This window comes from Haplochromis burtoni, unplaced genomic scaffold (assembly GCF_018398535.1).
Source record: "Haplochromis burtoni strain Fernald_Lab_line unplaced genomic scaffold, NCSU_Asbu1 Contig_152, whole genome shotgun sequence".
In the NCBI taxonomy this organism is placed as follows: Eukaryota; Metazoa; Chordata; class Actinopteri; order Cichliformes; family Cichlidae; genus Haplochromis; species Haplochromis burtoni.
This window is the reverse complement of record NW_024582513.1, coordinates 337,473-358,235: the sequence shown is the minus strand read 5'-3', so window position 1 is coordinate 358,235 and position 20,763 is coordinate 337,473. Positions and strand designations below refer to the sequence as shown.

Below are 20,763 nucleotides of genomic sequence, written 5' to 3'. Positions count from 1 at the left end.
CCCACTAAACAGCTGTTTGCTTCTCCTTTCATCAGTGCTTCTGCGAGTGCTACAAACCCTTTACTGCAGTGTTTTTTCACAGGCTCCGGGATTGTTGGTACATGGCACAAGGTGTCTTTTAGTGCCTTGCCCTAAGTAATTAAGGCCTTGAATCAATCAGTGGACATTGTGTCCTTTATTATCCTGATCCTCACGTCCTCTGCTGCTAATTGCTGCTTTGTCCTGAGCATGGTTTCAAACATCCACGTAGCCTAATGGCCATATGTAGCACATAAATGCTCTAAACCCGGTGCTGCTCCCCATCAAGCATCAAATGATGCAGATGAATGATGCAAGGGTCAAATTAATATGAGGTCAGGCATTTTTAAGTATCTAACAGCTGATTCTTTTAAGCACAGGGACAAATTAATATGTTTCATGGCAGGAGCCAAATGTTAGAGCTGACACGGCAGAAAAAAACTGAACACAAAGGACACTGGGCAGCACGCAGCAGCCACCTAATGGTACAGTAAACTCATTACATAGACATGGAAACTGGGAACAAAGAGAGAGAATAATAAATGTTCAGACAGGAAATTGGATATAAAGAAAATTATTTTTTGCTTTGTTACACCAGCAGTACAGTGAAGTATATGGCAATCAGAAGTGTCCTCATGCAGGGATCAGCACTGTTAAGCAGCTCAGCTGTACTGGAGGCTCAGTAGGAACAGAAGTAAAAGGCTTTGAGGGATAGTTTGAGTGAAAGGAAACAGCCCGCCAATATTTACAGAGGCTCAATTCCCACTGCTGCCTTTCTTCTTACTGCCACTTAACACACCCATACTAAAAATAGAGCTAATGTTCACAGGTTCAGCAGTAGATGTGAACAGTTCCAGGACACCAAGATCAAGACCAAGTACAGGAATAAATATGCAGCAATTAAAAGACCAATTCTGTGTTCAGATCAGCTCGTAGACTATAGGAAGCACACGTGCAGACGCAATCACGCGGCAAAACATCCGTTGTCAACATGTTTTGATTCACTAAGAAGCAGCGGCAGAGGAGATTCTGAACATCTAGCCCACATTTGTATGGAATATTTAACCTTGGAGGAGGATTTACTGTTGTGGTACGGCATAAAAGAGCAAATGGAGAATAATGAAAATAATGAATAATGAGGCACATAACATCAAACCGCAATTTTAATATGTGCGGCCAAGTGTGAAGCAGTGGAATAAAAAAAATATGTGGAATTAAAAAGTGTGAAGCAAAGAATAAGCAGCTCCAAGTCCGAGACCATGATTCTCAGCTGGAAAGGTGATGTCGATTTAAAAGTCAGTCTACACTCGTGGTCACGAGCTATGGGAGGTCTTGGATACAAGCAACAGAAATGAAAGGGTGGCTGGCCTCTCCCTTAGAGACAGGGTGAGGAGCTCAGTCATTTGAGAGCCGCTGCTCCTCCACATTGATATGACCCAGTTGAGTTTGTCTGGAAATCTCCTAGGTGAGGTGTCCCAGGCATGTCCTAATGGTAGGAAGCCCCGGGGCATCCCCACCTCCCAACCCCCCGGATGAGCTGGAGGAGGTGGCCAGGGGAGTCTGGGCTTCTCTCCTTAGACTGCTGCCCACACAATCCAAATCCAGATAACACATTTTCATTTGTTTGCACGCAGAAACAGCTTTTCTAGTTTAACAAATGCACTTCTCATACAATAAGTAATTATTGCCTTAACGATATAATAGGCATGTTGTATGTTTCCCAGAATTTTATATGAAGGTGAAATTGATTGTAGAGAATATACACTGCTCAGAAAAACAAGGGAATACTGAAATCACACATTATTCTCACATCAGTGATAGATTCATCTTTATCATCCAAGAACTGCCTTCACACTCTGGTATCCAACAGCAGTCAGCACATAGGGGTCTGTACGATCCTCAAAAGCCTTACTTCTCCAGATCGTCACTTACTAACTTCCAAACCTGTCTTACCAGATGATGTTCCAGGCAGCATCCCACATCGTCTCCAGATTCTTTCATGTTGTAACCTGCTCTCATCTGTGAAGAGAATGGGGTGCTAGTGGCAGATCTGAAAGTTCTAGTATTCTCTGGTGAACCATAATTAAATTGCACATTGCAGGACTGTGAGCCCACTAAGACACATCACGCTTACATGCCACCCTCATGCAGTCCATTTCTGATAGTTTTGTCAGAAACTGCAAGAGTAGCTGACAGGAGGTCACGTCATAACACTCTGACAGGAGCAGGTACCGATCCTGCTGCTGAGTCGATGGCTCTCTAAAGCCCTGCGCAGCTCTCGTAGAGTAACTACCTGTCTCCTGGTATCTCCTCCACACATTTGAGACTCTGTTAAGAGACACAGAAAACTGAGTTTTTCATTTTTCTTTCTTTTATTAAGAATTCTGTTTTTTTAAACATATATTGCTAAAAAGAAATTAAACAAACACTTTTTAATCAAAGTGTAGCATCAGGTGAGTAAAACTACATTGATATTGACCTTGTTAGTAAAGTAGTAGAGGGGGTTGTTAATCATGGCCGTAGAAGGTGTTTAACATCAACAGGAGGTGAATCTGCTCCTTTGTGCAAGGAAGAGCAGGATAAGCACTGCCAGGTCCCCCACTGCTGCCGTGTGCTTTTCACAGATAAGATCATACAAGTACATGGAGACCATAGAAACTCTCGAGTACCATTTTGAGTTGCTGCAATGAAATTTCAACAAAAATGGACTAGCCTGCCATATCATTTTTTCACATTGATTTTTATGGTGTCTTTGAGTTTAGCCCTTCTGTAGGTTGATGACTTTAATTCACACTGAGCGATGTGGCATCCTTTCATTGCTATGTGCAACGCACAATGAATATAATGAAAATAAACTGTGAAACGTGTATTATAGAGTGCAATACAAGCTAATGCTTAAATATAACTTTTATAAGTATTAAGTATTCATGTATTTGTGTCACTGCATTTAGATTATTTTAATGTTCTGCTAACCATGCAACTTGGACAAATCATCTCTTTCACACCTCCAAGCTTTACAAAATGCTGCGACTATTAACACCACAGTGAGTACCCTCACATCACTCCTATTTTATATTCTTTATATCAGCTCCCAGTAGATTTTAGGATTCATTTTAAATTCTTGTGTTAACACACAGAGAACTAAGCAGCCAAGCTGCAGATTATATATCCCAGCTTCTTACAAAATACATTACTGCTCGCTGTGACAAGAATTTGCGAGGCGTTCACTGTACACGTCTAAAGACTAGTGGTGTACAGAGCCTTTCAGTTTGTGGCACCAAGGCTGCAGAAAAGTCCACCACTACAACTATGGATAGTTGACTCTGTGGACTGTGTTCAGCACTTTGTGACTGTCTTAATTCAATTTGAGACTATCTTTACTTAATTACTTCTATAACAGGATATCAGCAATACGATTTAAGCGTGTGAAATGTCATTTCACCCTAGAAGAATCAGTGCTCTGTATCTTAAATACATGCAAGGTCTTGTTTTGCAAAAACTAAAAATGTGTATCAAAAGAAATTCTACACAAGAAACTATTTTAACTTCCTAAGACCCGAACTCTTCCACAGCATGCATTTTTAATTTCTCTTTGATATTTGGGCATATTGGGGCCCGATTAATGTAAAAACAAAGAATTACCAGATTCTTTTAACCTTATTTTTGTTTTTAAGAAAAATAAGAGCCACATATGAGGATATTCATTTAAAATTTTGATAGAACAGTAGCAGTATAATGTCCTCGTAAGTGGATATCAGGCCATTGTAGAGCAAAACTGAGTATTTTAGTCTAAATAACCCAAAATGTGATGTCCACATATGTGGACGCCAGGTCCTAGGAGGTTAAATCACAGATGTATGAGGGAATGTTGGCCACTTCCCTCCCTCTGTCAAAAAAAGGTACATTCATAAAATAGCCTTAATCAAATAGAAGTGCTATCAGGGCTCGTGCACAATGAAGTATGTTTGAACAAATTCTCATTTGGGGTCTCCAACCCTCTGAGCACTGCGATTACAAGCATTACAGCACAATTACAACACCGAGAAGACAAACCACACAGTAATCTATTGAAAAGTAATGTTTATTTTGCACCAGCCAAAAAAATAAAATAAAAACATTGCGGTGCAAAAAGACAAATCCCAGCAACAACACCAGAGACAGTGCAACTCAGTAAAATAATGCTCGGGAAAAGAGAAGAGAGAATATCTATGACAACCAAATAATACCAATATCAATAAAAGCAGTTTCTTAAGTAAAAATACCAAACAAACAACCGGTTACCTTCAAACAGACAACGGCTTCAAACAACAACAAGAAAATATTACAGTAACTTGCAATTATGCTTCATCTGGTTCAGAAATATCAATACAACCAATCTCCCATCGCCACTCAGTTATCATACAGCAACATTCACGCCGGGCTGGTACACAACAAGAGCCAAATTATGATAATCCCATTACCACAGCATTAAAATCAATTACATGTAATAAATATCAGTGAAAGCACCTTTAAAGCTGAAATGTGTGTTAACTGATCAACTGACTGTGCAACATGTAAAAAAGAAAAAAAAAGAGGCAAGTCCATTAAAAAACATTACAATATACCACCCAAACAGCTGATCAATTTCAAATCATTACATACATTATTTTTTCTCTAAAGCATGATGATTATATACAAAGCTCTCATAGGATGGTGGCCCCCATCCTTAAAAAAACAACCAAAAAAGTCACAATTAGGTGTCTCATTCTGAAACGTAATTTGAAGTTCAAAGCCATAAAATGTTTTAAAATCACTTCTGTGGAAAAATAAAGACGAAAGCCAGCCTGGATGAGCTTAATCGTTGAGCATCAACCTTGCAATCAGACTACCGCCCGCATTTGATACCATCAGGAATAAAAACTGTAATAATCATTCAAAGTTCACAAAGGCGATGTGCGTTCAAAATCACCAGCCACATTTGGCTTCCATCTACGTGCAAACACTTGAGCTGCACTTGGTAGCGTAGAAAAACAGAAAATACTCCAAGTAACTTTTTTTTTCAATGACTCAAAGATACCAAAAATAGAAAAAGTTCTTACAGTCCATCATCACAACAGATTAGCATGCTAGAAATTTTCAGACAGGCACGATAGCGCGAGTAATATACAGCAAGTATGATGAAAATCGCACTCCACTGCATGTCTGCTTCTGTGTCTCCATGTCTTTTTTTTGTTTTAAACAGCTGCTACTGTTGGACACATCTTGACACACAATCAAAACACTTCTTCAGAGCCATATAATCCCAGCTCCTCAAAGTGTTCAGTGGGATCCGTACAGTGAGTAGTGTACTGCAGGTGCAGCTTCTTTGCAAAGACCGACAGCATTAATCATCCTATAGAATCCTTAAGGTTTTGCACGCCACAGTAATCTCTCTCTGTGCTCCATCCTTCCAGAAATTTGCTGCTTTTTTTTTTTTTTTTTAAACCATTTGATCATTTGACATTCTCTGCAAACACCTGAATCTTGCTCGCTCTTAACAGAGCACAGTGTCGACTTCTGCAGTTTTTGTGTTAATCATTATATTTGTGGCAAAAAACTCAGCAGTACAATCAAAGAATTAAACCTGCAAATTACTGGAAGGACTGTTCATTTGCCGTGTACAAATGTGTGCCTCTTCACAATGACTTAATGGATGTATTCACTTATTTTGCTTTGTATATGGCTTCTGCTTATTTATGGCTCCTTTTTTCCCTTTTCCCTATGTAGCCAGGCACTGTTTCTTACCCACAGTGAAACCAGGTAAATGTCTCATTTTTAACTTTTAGTGTGCGATCTCACCAAAATAAAGTGAGTGAATACTGAATAAGTATTAAAAGTTTCTGACAGTCAGGCCTCCTCTTCCACCACAGAAAATACATGTTTTGTTTTTTAAAGAATACAGCGTTAGGAATGAAAACCTGCAGCTGTTAAAGTGGAATTATATTTTACATGAAGTGAAGACAGTGTTCTCATTTGTCAGTATGCTTTTGCTTTTTTTAACTGACTGCTGGAGGACGTTGTGCTACCGTACAAGCACGTAACACTTTCTCCCTCTTCTGTTGCCAGGCTAGCTCTGCTTTGGGATCACGGCTTGCTTTGGCTGTGTTTTGGATGCTGTTGCAGAGGCAGTGGAGGAAGTGGAAGAAGACGAAGAAGAAGAGGATGAACTCCATCGGGTCTCTACTCCTGTGCTGGTCATCTTCATCTTTCGTCGTTTCGCAAGGGGAGCATTGTCGACACTTTTCAGAAAGAAGCCTTCTCGCTTACCTCGGTTGAAAGCCTGGTGAGAGTGGAAGGCGACAAAAGTGAGATAAAATACATTTATTTAAGATTCTTTCTGAGACCTTTTAGAAGTTTTTCACACCAATCTATTACCTTGTAGGTAGCATTGACATAAGTGCGGACAGTGGGCCCACTGGACTCGAGCACATCTGGCGTGCACAAAGGAGTGGTGGACATGGATGCTCCACCCTGAAGCCAGCTGTTCTCTTTCAGATCAGAGAGTTTGAGACGGCTCTCTGGATCCACTGTTAGCAGGCCTTAAAACAGGAAAAGAGACACAAACAAGCAAGCAATAGAGGAAATTCAACAGGCATTTATCTCAACTAAAGCAAACTAAGAACAAACATATTCAGTACCTTTAACAAGCTCTTTGGCATCCTCTGACACACCCTTCCAGGGCTCCCCATCCAATGAGAAATCCCCCTCTTTTATTTTTTGCATGATGTCAGCAGCATATGATGAGGTCATTCCACGCTGCTCACTCTGAAATGGCACCTGGCCTGAGAGCATGGTGTACTGAGAAAGACGCACACAAGGGTCATTAGTATTCAGTCAGCCGAGCTATGATAAAAATCAACATATTCAGATTCAATTACCAGGATGACCCCAAGACTCCAGAGGTCACAGGCTTTATCATATCCTGCACTCTCGAAAAGCTCTGGTGCAGCATACTGCAGCGTGAAGCAGGGAGTCTGCAGGGGGGCACTGCCTGCAGGGCACAGGCGAGCAAATCCAAAATCTATTACTTTCAGCACAGCGTCCTCCCCCTCATCTGCAAACAGCACGTTCTGTAAGGTAAACAAACAAAAGCCATGAGGATCAGCTCTTATTTTACTTACACATTAAGATTCAATTTTCCTGACAGAGTAAAGACTATTAGTAAATACGAGTATGACAGCCACCACCGGTTGGCATGTACCAGAACTTATGTGTAAACAGACAGTGCAAATAAACAGTTCTAATCCTTTTAGGTGTGCATCAAAATAAAAGCCATACTAGAGACATCTTAAAGTTATTAGGTGATATTTGCCAACATGTCTCATTCACAATCATTATGCACACCATATAAAAGCCTTCTTCAGTTGATTAAACCGTACAGCCATCTTAAGAAGGGAGTGTGTGTGTGTGTGTGTGTGTGTGTGTGTGTGTGTGTGTGTGTGTGAAATCTGCTGCTTTCATTTTGAAAAGCACCACAAAAGTCACATCATGCACTGTTGTCGAGCAGTAGCCTGCAGAGGTGAAAAATTAAGCCAACATAGAAGTGCCAAAAACTGCTGTTCCTAAATCGGCAATTTGAGGCTGGCTCCTAAAACGATTCAGCCTTGACAGACTTCCATTAGAAAAAAACTAAACAGCATTAAATGAAAACATGTTTATAGCCTGGTACAAAAGTGGTTTTGACGTCTGTGGACAGTTTCCAATTTTATTTTTGTAATTTTTTTCAAACTTATTAATTTAAATGTTGAAGTTACTGGCACAGCTGCTTTGGGTCCAACAAAAGGAGCAGCCAATCAGTGTCTGCTAGGCTTCACGTGCACCACTTAAAGTCACTGAACTTGCTCCCTCCTACATGTGTGTGCTGCTGGGGCCTTCAAGAGCATTTTAAATTGAATTATTAGACAAATAATATTTGTGCTTCAGTTTTGGTGAATTCATTTGTTTTTAGTGTGTTACCTCTCCTACTTAAGGCTAATTAGCAGATATCTGTGTCTGTTCATTGCTCACGTATGGTAGTTGATACACCAGTCTGTCATTTGAAAACATTAAATTTATGGAGAAGCTTCAAAATGCAGTCCAAAAACCAGTGAGTGACATCATGATGGCAACGTCCATGTTTTGGACAATCAGTGATTGTTGCTCTGTCTCTCTTTTAAAAAAAAAACAAAACCCTTTTTAACCCGGATTACATCATGTAAAAGTCATGCTGAAAAAATAATAACGTCACACACATCTCTCACATACGAGACAGCAGATCCCCAGTTACAAGACGATTTTTTTTTTTTTTTTTTATCTTTTTAAACATGCGTGTTATATGTATATTGTCAGGAATGATAAAGTTATCAAATCTCCACCCACCTCTGGTTTGAGGTCTCTGTGTACGACTCCAGCCTCGTGCATGAAGCTGACAGCTGAGACCAGGCTCTGTAACAGCTGACTGGCCTCTGCCTCGCCAAACAGTTTCTTCCTCTTGATCCTTTCCAACAACTCCCCACCTCGCAGAAGCTCCATCACTAAATATGTGTGATACTGACAGAAACATGCAGAGAAGGCCATGAGGGCTGATGTTTTTATGTGTAGCTTAATATTGACCAATACATCATTTTTATCTTTATCCTATGTATTGTCCATTCTACCTGATCAGTAAAGATGTCATACAGCTTGACGATGTTGGGGTGAGACTCACACTGCCTCAAGGCAGCAATCTCTCTATGAGTGTTTGCCTCCATTCTAACAAAGAAAGACAACATTAAGGGCATTCAGTCACCTTTACGTTCCAGCGGTACTGTGATACAGTAAAGTATTGACACATGGACACAGATCTGTTAAAGAGCACTGTACTAAGAAGTATTTCATCTCTGCTCACCTACGGCTGACGATCTTGACGGCGTACTCATGGCCAGTTTGCTTGTGTTTGCATTTCCTGCACACAGAGAAACTACCCTCGCCTAGAGGTGGTCCTTGAAAACACAGCTCATAGTGCTGAAAGAACTGGGATTCCTGAACAAAAAAAACATAGCATTGAGCCATCAAAGGAGATTATTATACTTCAGGCAATAGACATGGCCCCAGCAAAGCTAAAGGGATACTTTGACCTTTACATGAAGCAACCTTGAAATTCAGCTCCCACATTTGTAAAGAGAAATACCTTAAAACTGAATAAGTAATTCGGAAAGATAAAACATGTTGTACTTTGTAAAACACAAAGTTTTACAAAGTACAACATGTCATCAAACTCTGCGTCCTAAGACAGATCAAACTGGTTGAGACATTTTGGCCTAAAACAGGAATGCTTGTTAAGCACTGTTTGTAAGCTTTCCTCAAAGTCCACATAATATGTTTTTGCCAATTTTCTGTCATATCTGTATATAAACCTTTACAACACTGTATTCTATATTAAACAGAACAAAAATTTCAAATAAATCATGAAGTCAGCGTTTGTGCAAGTAATTTCTTTGAGAACAAAGCTCAGCCTTCAGATAGCTCCAAATTTTCAGTTTCAGGCAGCATTTTCTGCTCACTCATTGTCATCCGTAGATTATCTCTTATATCATCATCTTAGACAAACACATGACTCTGACTGTGAGCACAGAACGCTCACCAATCTGCTGTTCAAACTTCCTGTTTATGACGGGAACCCAATCAGATGACTGAAGGGCTTTATTCAGATTGTGGGTAAACTCAGGGGCCTCATCTTGGCTCAGTATAAGGTTACACAGGATTATTTCGAAATATGAATATGCAAAGCTCTAGTACAGTCTGAGAGTCCGATCATTGAGCAGGAGCACAGTAGATCCACTTTAAATTGTGCCTCTTACATGAATATATTAATAAGTAATATGTATAAATTTATCACTAGCTGGGTACACTCTCTATATAAAGAGATACTTTTATTTTTAATTCCCCAACTATATAACTTGGATAATAGTTTTGCTTTAATTAGTATTTTATATGTAGTGCTTTACAAAAAAATAAACCTTATATCTTACACTGCTATTATCAGGGAAGGAATTACTATGAAGTAACAATTCTGGATTGATCTAAAAATACATTTCACATTTGCCTAAGGAGCTTGGAAAGAAAGCGACTCGACCTATTTAAATTCACTCTCTTTCCCAGCTTCACAGACTACCATGACCCGGAATACTGAGAACCTACACAGAAATTTTACTTATATATAAACATAATTTATTGTTTATCACTGTAATTAGAATCTGGATGACAACAGTATTTTAAAATTCCAGCTTACATCTTTTATAAATCTAATAACATAAAGTAATAGCTGCGAATTTCTTTGACTTCTGGAAGATTTTGGAACATTTTTTTAAAAGACGAGCTAAAAATATTGCTGAGTTGAGTCTGACACCTTTCACACGCAGGTGATAAATGTCAACTAGACAGACTGACAAACTTTTTCTGTTCCAAATAGATTTTTGTGCTGTTTACCGAGATCAGTACAAAGTGTCTTGAATAGTATTTAATAATACAAAGCATCCTGTCAGATAAAACAAGCCAACTTCAGTTAATAATTTAGCTTCTCCTGCTCTTTTCCTTCTTTTCTGTTAACAAACAGTCCTGAAACCAAACATATCACAGAATTATTTGAAAACACCCATACAGATCATACCTGTAACATTGCGCTGCGTTGGACAGAAGCAGAAGCTGGTCGGTCAGCACCAATTTGGGTTTCAACAAAGTCTCCCATGACTGCGTTCTTATTGAACAAGATGGAGGGTGCAATGAAAGAATAGCCCTAAAACAGAGGAGATGTGTTAGGTGTAACTATGATGTAGCTCACTGAAGAATTATTACAGCCTTTACTTATTAACAAGCACTTGTTGCACTTTTCAGATTGTAAAGTTAAATAATGCTTACAGGTCATGTTTGTAGAAACATTTGATAGAATCAGTGTGGAGGTGATGATGACTGACCTGGAACAGACGATCTGTGCTCGGGGGTGTGCTGGCTGGAGAATAAACAGGATCCATCCCAGTGAATTCCTCTGCAAAGTTCCCCACATCGAGTTCGCTCTTCAGCTCTGGCTTGAATGGACTTGCAACCTTCTTTTGTGCTAAGTCATCCCAGTTCAGTCCCTGTGAGGCAGAAAAGGAGAATGAAAGAGTTACAGATGAATGAACTGAGGTTACAGGGGAAAAGATGTTTAAGTGATAGACAGTTAAGGGACATTGGACCTTGAAGAAAGGATGTGCCTTGATATCTTCAGCCCCCCGCGGTCCAGATCCCAGCCTCTTGTGGGGATCTTTCACCAACAACTTTTTCAGCAGATCCTGAGCAATGGGTCCAATCATAGAGGGAAACGGCGGGTCACAGCGCAAAATACGTCTGAAGGGCAAAGTGAAGATATAAACATTTTGCTAACATACAGAAACAATGGACAAGAATACAACTGTGTCAACATTCATGCTCCTCCAATAATGGCCGATAAGATTTTTTACACAACATAAGGCACAAAATTATTCTTGGGATCATGCAGAAATTGTGGCATCACATACTTTGCCCAGCAAAGCTGCCACTAACTCTATTGTTTACAACACTCTCAGTACTGTTTCAGCAGCACTGAAAGTGTCGCAAACAGAAAACACATCACAGTTTGAGCAACTAGTTTCTGAGCAACTAGTTTCTGAACTGCTGTTGTGGAAACTTCATCAGCAATGACCTTCATGTTTTCCTTTTCTATATACATTCTTTACAATGTAAAGAATGTCAGTCAATAATACACAACGCAAATTTAGAAAAACTTGGGATGAGCTAAATATAAATGCTGAATTTCATAAACCCATATTTTATTCACAATAGCACATAGAAGAGATGAATATTGTCCCATTCTTATCTGATATAGGATCCTATGTTCCTCTAACTCAGGGGTCCCCAACTCCAGGCCAATTCTTTTTCACTCCCATAAAATCAGCATCAGCCGATGGGTTCATTTATTAGTAAAACACAGCTAATAACAGAGACAATTTGAATGAGTTAAGAAGGGCCAGGCAGATGATTTATGGAGATGGGATTGTGCAGTACTTACTTTGACACCTCGCTTTGGGAGTTCCTCTCTCCCTCCAGGGTAAAAGGAGACGCACCTGTCAGCAACTCAAACATCAGGATCCCAAGACTCCACCAATCTACTGACTGAAGCAGAATACAGCTTGAAAAGCACAATAAAGAGGACAAGGAATTTTCACTGTGAATTATTTAAAGGTGGGTTTTTTGAGGCAGTACTGCCTTCCATAACAAAGATATTAATGTCATCTTTGATTCACCACACTGGCCCAAAGTCATGAGTCTTAAAGCATCTGTAGTGTTAAATGTTTAAGCCTTCCCCGTACACTGATACATGTAAATATAAACATTAATTTAAATATTATTTTGTGCACAATATGTGACCATTCAAAATCTTTCAAATAACCGATGATCTTAACACCAAAACCTGCATTTTCTCCCTTGTTATTCTTTTTTTTTTTTACCTTGCCATGTCCTGATTTCCCTCTGATGATTTCAGGAGCCATGTACTCAATGGTGCCACAGAAAGAGTAGGTCCTCCCCTTCTGTGATGATCAGAAAACAAGCATACTTAAAAAAAAAAATGTATTTCAGTTTGGATTGTGGTAACAGTTAAACACCCCAGGTATTATTTACATGTACACATTGCTATGCTCACACTGTAGTTTTAGATTTACTTACATCTTCTTCCAGAAACTCTTTGCTGAGCCCAAAATCTGTCAATACCACATGGCCATCACTGTCTAGAAGAATGTTTTCCAATTTGATGTCTCGGTACACAATCCCAAGCTGTACACAATGAAAATTTACCAGTGGCATTCATGTTAAAAGCTGTAATTTGTGAACAGAGACAGCAGGCAGTGCAAACAGAGAAACCCTAAAAACATTTTTACAACCAAAAAAGGAAAAAGTGGCCACTTATGTATCTGTTATTTTTTAGTAATCACAGCATTTTCTAATCCCAGCTAGGGGTCCTAATCCCAAAATGTGTCAAAACAAATAACTGTCCAAACAACAGCAAGCCTATAATGCAGGAAATACTAGTGCCCAAAGTTGCTGTTGTTAAAATGCTTTTATTTGATATTATTTATAAAAGGAACGACTCATGAATGTCTGCAGGATTTTCAGCCAATGTGGCTGGACAATTTCTTTGGACACTAATTTAAACACAAATCCACTATCTCATAACTTAAGTGCTGCAATGTGATCTTAGGATACCTAGTGAAGGTCATAATTTACAAAGAGATGGCTGAAATGCTTCCAAATAAAACCCTCAAGAACACACTCGTTATGTTTTAAAAAGGACCTTGAAAATGCACCCAAGCACCCTCCATGTAGTGGTTTGTGTAACTACTCAAAGAAGTCATGAGTATCATTTAAGGCCACTGGTGCACACCTACTTTAAAGCTAAATCTAAAACTAAAGTAGCTGTGAAACATCATTAGGAAACCACTTCCATGAGCTTCAGAATATTTCTCACAATAAAGAAACTCAGACTTCCTGTTCAACACTAAATGACAAAAGCTCTTTTCAGACATGGGGTGCATAATATTGCTGGCTTCAACAGACCGTTTACACAATGAAAATTTACTGATGTCATTCACTTTAAAAGCAGTATTATCTGAGCAGAGAAAGCAGCATGTGTCATGTATACACAGAAACACAATACTGCTGACTTTATCAATCTGTATACAACAATGTGAACGCAACCTAGTGTTTATGGAGCTAACGTAACATTAATCTGGTGAATAAAGTTAAATGCTTAACAGATGAAAGGCTTACTTCTTTAACCATCAGCTTGTTTTGATGAAACCAGAGCTAAAAGACCACAACCTAGAGCTTAAAATAGGAGTAAGTTGGGGTTGCGTCTCTGGCCTCACAACCCCAATTCTATGAAAAGTATCATATCGCTAAAATGCTTAGTTTGTGTAAGCAGCAGGCTCTAGCCAAAATTAAAGAAATAACTCTAGCATGTGTAAAAACTGGAAACAATAATCCTCACCTTGTGCAAGTGTTCTAGAGCCAGAATTATTTCTCCAATATAAATCCGTACTGCCTCTTCTGGAAAGTGATCCCGCTGGTACAAATGAGTGAACATCTCCCCACCGCTCACATAGTCTGTACTCACACACACAGACAAATACACAGGGAGCTTGAATAGACATAATACAAAGAACTACACAAACACACATTGTCCAAAAAAGAAATGCCAACAAAAACACATACAGTATAAGACAGAAACATAAAGAAGACCTTCAGTGTTTCAAGAGAGAAGAGTTCTCTATATTTGGTACATTTTTCCCAGTGTCCCACCCCGGTGCCTCACCCAGGATGAGATGTAGTTTGCTCTGAGTCTGAAAGGCATAGTGAAGAGTAACCAGGAAGGGAGACTGGCGGATGTGCTCCAGGACTTGTCTCTCAGTGCGAGTATGTTCTGTTGTCTTTGCCTTCTGAACAATAGCTGCTTTCTTTAACACCTAGGGCAGTGACCAAAATAAATTAAACTTCTCCATTCCTTCCGTGAACTTTCAGTGAATGACACTTCGCTTTGGGGTATGTTGCAACATGCTGCAATCATGTCCAAGAGAAGGACATTATACAACCCAACGGCTTGCATCAAATCCAAAACCAGAAAATAAAATGGAAAAAAAAAAAAGATCATTTCTTGGTTTTAACATCTGATGTGCTGTCACTGTACCATGTTTAATCTAATATTGGCTTTAGATAATTAGCCAACTCATTTACATTTTACACAAAATGGTTATAAAATGTTAATAAAATCATAATTAATGACTTATTTTAAAGCACAGACTAGTAATTTACATTTTTAGCTAAAAAACCTGCTTTAAAATGTACATTCATTGAATTACAACACTAATAAAATTACCTTCATAGCATAGAGCTGGCTCACATCATGGCCGCTGTTCTTCCTGACCAAAAACACTTTCCCGTAAGCTAGACAAACAAATATTGAAAATTACTACTGATGGTAAACAAGCAAACACAGCAAACACAGATACACCATCGGATTGTGCCTAAAAGAGATGGTTTCCACTTCAAGACATAAATACTCGGTGAACAGGCGGCAAGATTAATCAAATCTGCAGAAATCTGAATCATTCTCACTCATTAAATTTAATTAGGTGTTCATTTGTTGATGGAAATAGCCATCAGGATCTCCTGTAGCTAATCAGTAACATCAACAGCATATGGATTCCCTGTTAATCATCAGATATTTTTCATGCTGTAACATTTAAATGAGGATATAAATGACATGAAACATTTTAACTTACAAGCTACAAATATCAATTATAAACACTTTGCCTTCAAAATACTATCCAAGCCAGGGGAATCAACCAAGTCTGCTTTAAGTATATCTCATACCAGTACTTGACCTTTGACAACAGCTTCATCTTCATTTCATTCTATTCAGTGCTACATGCAGATCCTTACCTCCAGTGCCCAAGACCTTCAGCAGCTCAAAGTTCTCCATGCCGACTCTTTCAGTGTGACCTGTGAAGTTAGCTAGTGGTAGAAAGAAAAATAAAAGACAAAAGACAAGAACAGTGTTTACATTTCTATTTCTGTTCAAGTTTTTGTTTTAAAAAAGACAAGCCACACTGAGCTCTATCTTTTAAGGGAAGCTTTCTACACAAATAAAGTGGTGTACTTTTCTGGCTGGTTTTTCCCAAGTATATTAAAATACAAAAAGACATACCATATGTCTTGATATTAGCAAATGCTTTACCAATGTGCCTTTTCTTGTGTTATAATCCATGAATGCACTTTGATGTACCCTCTCTATAGATTAAAAGGTTGCTCTACTTAAAATCTACAATCTATCCAGTGAGCCACTAAGCAGATCACTTCACTTCACCTGTGACAGCTGGTGAAAAACATCCACTCACACTGTTTATTACACTACAGCCACATTTACAGCTTGACTTTACTACTCTTGGAGGGAGAGTACAACAGCAATTCTCTGATTTATTAGATTTTATCTGTGAGGATTTTTCTTTGTAAATTTACACTCTAAAATCAATTCAATGACAGGTGCATTGTCCATTAAAAACTTATGACAAATTCTGTTCTTTAGTCTCTAATGCAAGCTAGGTGACCTAGATTGATTAAAAGCAAGTAACACGACAGTCTTTACAGAACAAAAAATATTTTTCATATTAAAGCAAAAATATTGATAATCTTGAATCTTACAATCTTACAATCTTGAAAAATTTTGGCCCGTTAATTTCTAATGCCCCCCAAACAATCTATTTTAAGTTTATTAAAGTCTAAGATGATTTTATTGTTTCTGTACACTATAGACTTTTCACATGCCCCTCAGCCTCAAAACAAACACACATTCACACAAAAGCTTAGCAAATAGCTAAACCAGATCACAAAGCAATGTTACACAAATCAAAGAAAAATCTGAAAGAAATGTAACAAAGTAATATCAAAGAAAACTGATTTTTTTTTTTCATTTAAATGGAGTATGTTTAGAGAAACATTTTTGGTTACATTATATTTCGCTGCTTTATAACTTTAATATAATGGAACTCCAGTGTGTGAATATATTGTACAGCCCACATATATATACACATATATATGGAAAAGGAAAAGTATTTTAAAATCGGATAAACGTTTTACAGAAAAAAAAAACTGATGTGGTGATGTTAGCTGTGGGGTTGAACCAGCACATCAAAAAAGGAACAAACTGCATTCGTGCGGTGTTATTTAAATGATGAGATGAATTACAGTACACAGATGTTTCCTTTGTGGCTATGGTTATGATTATGATTACATACAGTGATAACAGACAATATGACTGACTTACCATTGGTGATTTGGTGCTTGACAGTACAGGCCCTTTCATTTGTTTTTCCATCAGAGTCTTCACTACTATCAGATGCGTCCCCAGACATATTTTAAAGAAAAGTGGACTACAGACTTTGCGATGAAATTGGTTTGTCTGGTGTTTTCTTATTTACGAGATTTTGCGTTTTACACTCAGCAGTTAAAACAATCTACTGTGGCTGCATTGTGAAGGAGACAAGGATTATCAAAATGAGCGGACAGCTGTATTCCAGACAATGCTGTTGCCCAAACCTTAATCCCCACTCGTTTGGCATCCTGGTGTTTGGCATTATTTATCTCATGTGATTGGTCGAAATCAATCAGAAAGAAGATTCAGATTCCTGCTACTTAGAAGATGTTGTTTTTTTTCCCGTTACTGTGTCAATGATCGTCGGTATTAATTACGTAGTCTGAGTAACTGTAAGTGTTATCTGCAGTTGAAATTTAACTAACAGTTTAAGTTGCTAATGTTAGCATTAGCTAAATAACTAGTCATTATTCATAAGTTAGCTGACGTTAATTGGTAATAACGTTAAACCTTCGGTTATATAAGCGACTGGTCGAAACAACGCGTTATAGTCGGTGTGTAAACAGCTTCAACGCTAACTACCGTATAATAACAAGACGTGTTACCTAGCCAGCTGGTGTGGTAGTAAATTGGCAGGGTAGCGGTAGCAGCTAACTAGCAAATGACTGCATTTGTCCGTCAAAGTTTGAACGTTAGCTAACCGCTGGTGTTTTGTTAGCAGTGTTAACTGGCCTCTTCAACTACCAGCGAACTGACCATGTTGGAAAAGGCCAGTTTGGGTAGTTCTTTGTCTTCTTTGTCACCAGTAGTCACCAACTAATATATTCGTCCATTATGAAAATTTTTACATCTCACTTTATAATTTTTGTCAGCGCCTAGCAAACTGCTAACACCAGGATGCTTCCGACACAACCTGGGCGACGGTCAGTCACGTGAACTACTGGAGTGGGCGGAGCGAGATTGCTCAAGAGCTCAACGAAATCTGGCAATTCTGTGCCACAAACACTAGCTGAAGTTTTGCCCAGTAGTTACAACAAATGTCAAATGTTTTCTCTCCATTAATTAAAAAAAAAAAAATCTACTAATGTTTATGCTTTTCATTTGTTCTGCCACACTTAGTCTTCCTTTAGAAAAAAAAATAAAACATTTTCCAGCATGCTACTAATGCCTATGTCTCTGTACGTTTAAATCTTATTTTATACCTAAATTCACAGGGGTCTAGATCAGTCATTTTATCTATCACTGGTATGCAAGTAGTGCAAGGTATTGAAACTGTAGGTCTACCCATCTGCCGACTCAGCGTCATGAAAAAAAGCCACCACTTCCTTTCAAGATACATTCAGATACTGTATATTTCACAGTACAACTGGTTTCCATTAGTACATTACACTTCCATGGACAATTCTGTTTACATCATGTGAGATGTGTGTACTTTATGATTACAATGGGGACTTGAATGATAGAAATGCCCTATTTCGTTGCTGTGCTGCACAAATAACTACATTTTATTATTCTACTGTGTATGTGTGGAAACAAAAGGCATTACAATAGAATATTTGAGTCCCTCTTGGAAACCGTAGCACAAAGATACTATGACAATGTTGTAACTTTGAGGTATCTGAAGCCACAAATTGGCAAAATTGTGGCAGAATGTTAGTTAGAAGTATAACTTGTCTTTCCTCTGAAAAGAAAAAAAGAAAAAAAAAAAAGCTGAGCTGTCACAGAGAGGACATGTAACAGCAGTATGTGCAAAGATAAAACAAAACGACTTTGCTGGGTGTGATGCACATTAGCAAGTTGTGACAGGGTGCAATGGGGTTAATCTAAGTTAACGCACAAGTCAACACACTCATCCAGCATGTGCTAGCACTGAAAGGTAAATCCACCCTTTAACTATCACATTCAGACCATCTTTAAAATCCATTTACACTTAATCACCATCTGTTCCAATCTAATGACTAAATTGTGCTGTTGCTTAGAGACAGCTGTAGATGATACGCGTCCAAATCATAATAACGTTTAATATGTTTTTAAGAGTCTCACACGTGCATTTAGGTGTTAAAAGGGATTGGATTAAACTTTGCACTTGAGGTGTAGGAAATGACCAGAAGAGGAAGCGCCAAGGAATGCGAATTTGGCGTTTCAACATAAAAGCACCGTATTTAATTAAACCTTAAAGTTGACAATACAAAGGTCAGGGACAACTTCAATTTGAGATGTGCTGCACATTATAATCATTATTTGGAGTGATTTTTACTCTTCTCTTTTCTGCTGTCTTTAAATCATGAACCACTAGGAAAATGAGAAAAGCCTGAGGATGGATTTGCCCTTTAAACACTGAACATGACGGTGTACTGCATCGTTTTATTATTATTATTTTTTAGATGTATTAAAAACACCCGTACACATGAATCCGATTTCTTTTCTTAAAGTTATCTGGAGTCTGAAGCTTTCCAGATGAAACTTGCTTTGATCAAAACAATTTTAAACTTGTGAAACTTTATAAAAAAAAAATATATAAAAAAAAAAATAAACCAAACACATACAGTCTTAGTGAGAACAGGAAAATAATATGTTGGATTTGAAGGCAAAGAAAAAGAAAGAGGAAAAAAAAAAGAAAAAGAAAGAAAGAATAAGTAAAAGAAGTTTCATTTTGGAGGGTTTAACAGCTGTGGCTCATGTCTCCCATTAACGAATGGCTATCAGTCCAACATCGATGAGTTTCTGTATCTTCTGAGCAATAACTGGATTCTTTAAGTGGCTGAAAAACAAACAAACAAAATTACTACAAATCTGTACTATACAGTTAAAATGCAAACAGCATTGGAGGTAAAGCTGTCAAACTTACTCGCTAAGGGCCTGTGGGTCCTTCTGCATCTGCTCAAGGATCATACGCATGGCTGGGTCAGACATAATTTGCTGCACCTCTGGATCAGCCATGGCCCTTTTCTTCACTTCCTCAGGGCTGTCATTCCTCATGGCCTGACTTACCATGCAGCGCTGAATGCCTTCTGAGGCTTCCTGAAAGTGGAAAGAATTCAATTCAGTCTTTTGTCGCTCACTGTTCACGCATTAGAAATACAGTTATATCTGACATTACCACATTTCATTCATCAGTCTGCTCTCTTCACATTTCCAACACACAAATCTGTTTAGTTAAAAAAATGTAATCAATTCTTTTTGATTCAAAAGTGATTGGACAACTAACTACTGTGTCAACCAGCAAACATGTAGCACAAGTATAGAGAAAAAAAAAATCTTTTCTGAGATATCTTTTCTACTCAAGTCCACATTTTTTGAAGCGTATAATATCCTGTAAAATACCTTTGAGGAAGAGTCAAGCTCTAGAGCCTTCTGGTATGCATCCATAGCTTTGGAATAGTCTTTCATGGCCTCCAGAGCAGCTCCTTTACGTGTGTAGCCCTTTACTGTGAACAAATGTCATAAACTATTTGTAAAATTACAATAAACTGACATAATTCTAGATGATACAGTTCAGGCAAAAAGGCAAAAATGTAACTAATATAAAAGTTATTACTCACTGAAGGTGGGCTCTAGTTTGATGCACTCTTCACAATCCTGACAAGATAAAAGATTCTCATGGTTAGTCTTAAATGCAGAGGTATGCATAAATTACATTAGATTCACATGAACTCCTACTCAGGAAGGATGTGCTATACCTTCAGGGCAAGCTGAAACTCCAGCAGCTTTGTGTAGCAGGCAGCTCTGTTACTGAAGAGTTTGGCATCATTAGGGTTTCTCTTGATGGCCTCAGTGTAATGTTTCATGGCTAAGGGGTAGTCTCCTGTGAAAAAGAAAAGACAAGC

The 20,763-nt window shown here is 38.3% G+C and overlaps 2 protein-coding genes across 2 annotated transcripts in view; both read right to left on the bottom strand.

Moving 5' to 3' along the window:
- Positions 1 to 4,081: 4,081 nt before the first annotated feature.
- rps6ka4 (ribosomal protein S6 kinase, polypeptide 4) lies at positions 4,082 to 18,154 on the bottom strand. Its single transcript, XM_005931971.3, has 18 exons — positions 16,889 to 18,154; positions 15,508 to 15,579; positions 14,942 to 15,009; positions 14,381 to 14,531; positions 14,057 to 14,172; positions 12,736 to 12,843; positions 12,519 to 12,599; positions 12,080 to 12,183; positions 11,229 to 11,379; positions 10,968 to 11,129; positions 10,664 to 10,789; positions 8,903 to 9,036; positions 8,673 to 8,766; positions 8,395 to 8,565; positions 6,915 to 7,106; positions 6,675 to 6,834; positions 6,412 to 6,575; positions 4,082 to 6,316 (listed from the first exon to the last, which is right to left on the bottom strand). Exons 1-18 carry the CDS (start codon positions 16,974 to 16,976, stop codon positions 6,104 to 6,106), a joined length of 2,355 nt encoding a protein of 784 aa, XP_005932033.1. The 5' UTR covers positions 16,977 to 18,154; the 3' UTR covers positions 4,082 to 6,103.
- Positions 18,155 to 18,270: 116 nt separating this feature from the next.
- Positions 18,271 to 20,763, bottom strand: part of stip1 (stress-induced phosphoprotein 1) — a gene marked incomplete in the record, with an annotated part of 8,280 nt that continues 5,787 nt past the window's right edge. Inside the window, 5 exon segments of the mRNA XM_014336686.2 lie at positions 18,271 to 19,697; positions 19,785 to 19,957; positions 20,261 to 20,364; positions 20,479 to 20,515; positions 20,617 to 20,741. Coding sequence (XP_014192172.1) covers positions 19,625 to 19,697; positions 19,785 to 19,957; positions 20,261 to 20,364; positions 20,479 to 20,515; positions 20,617 to 20,741 — 512 coding nt within the window.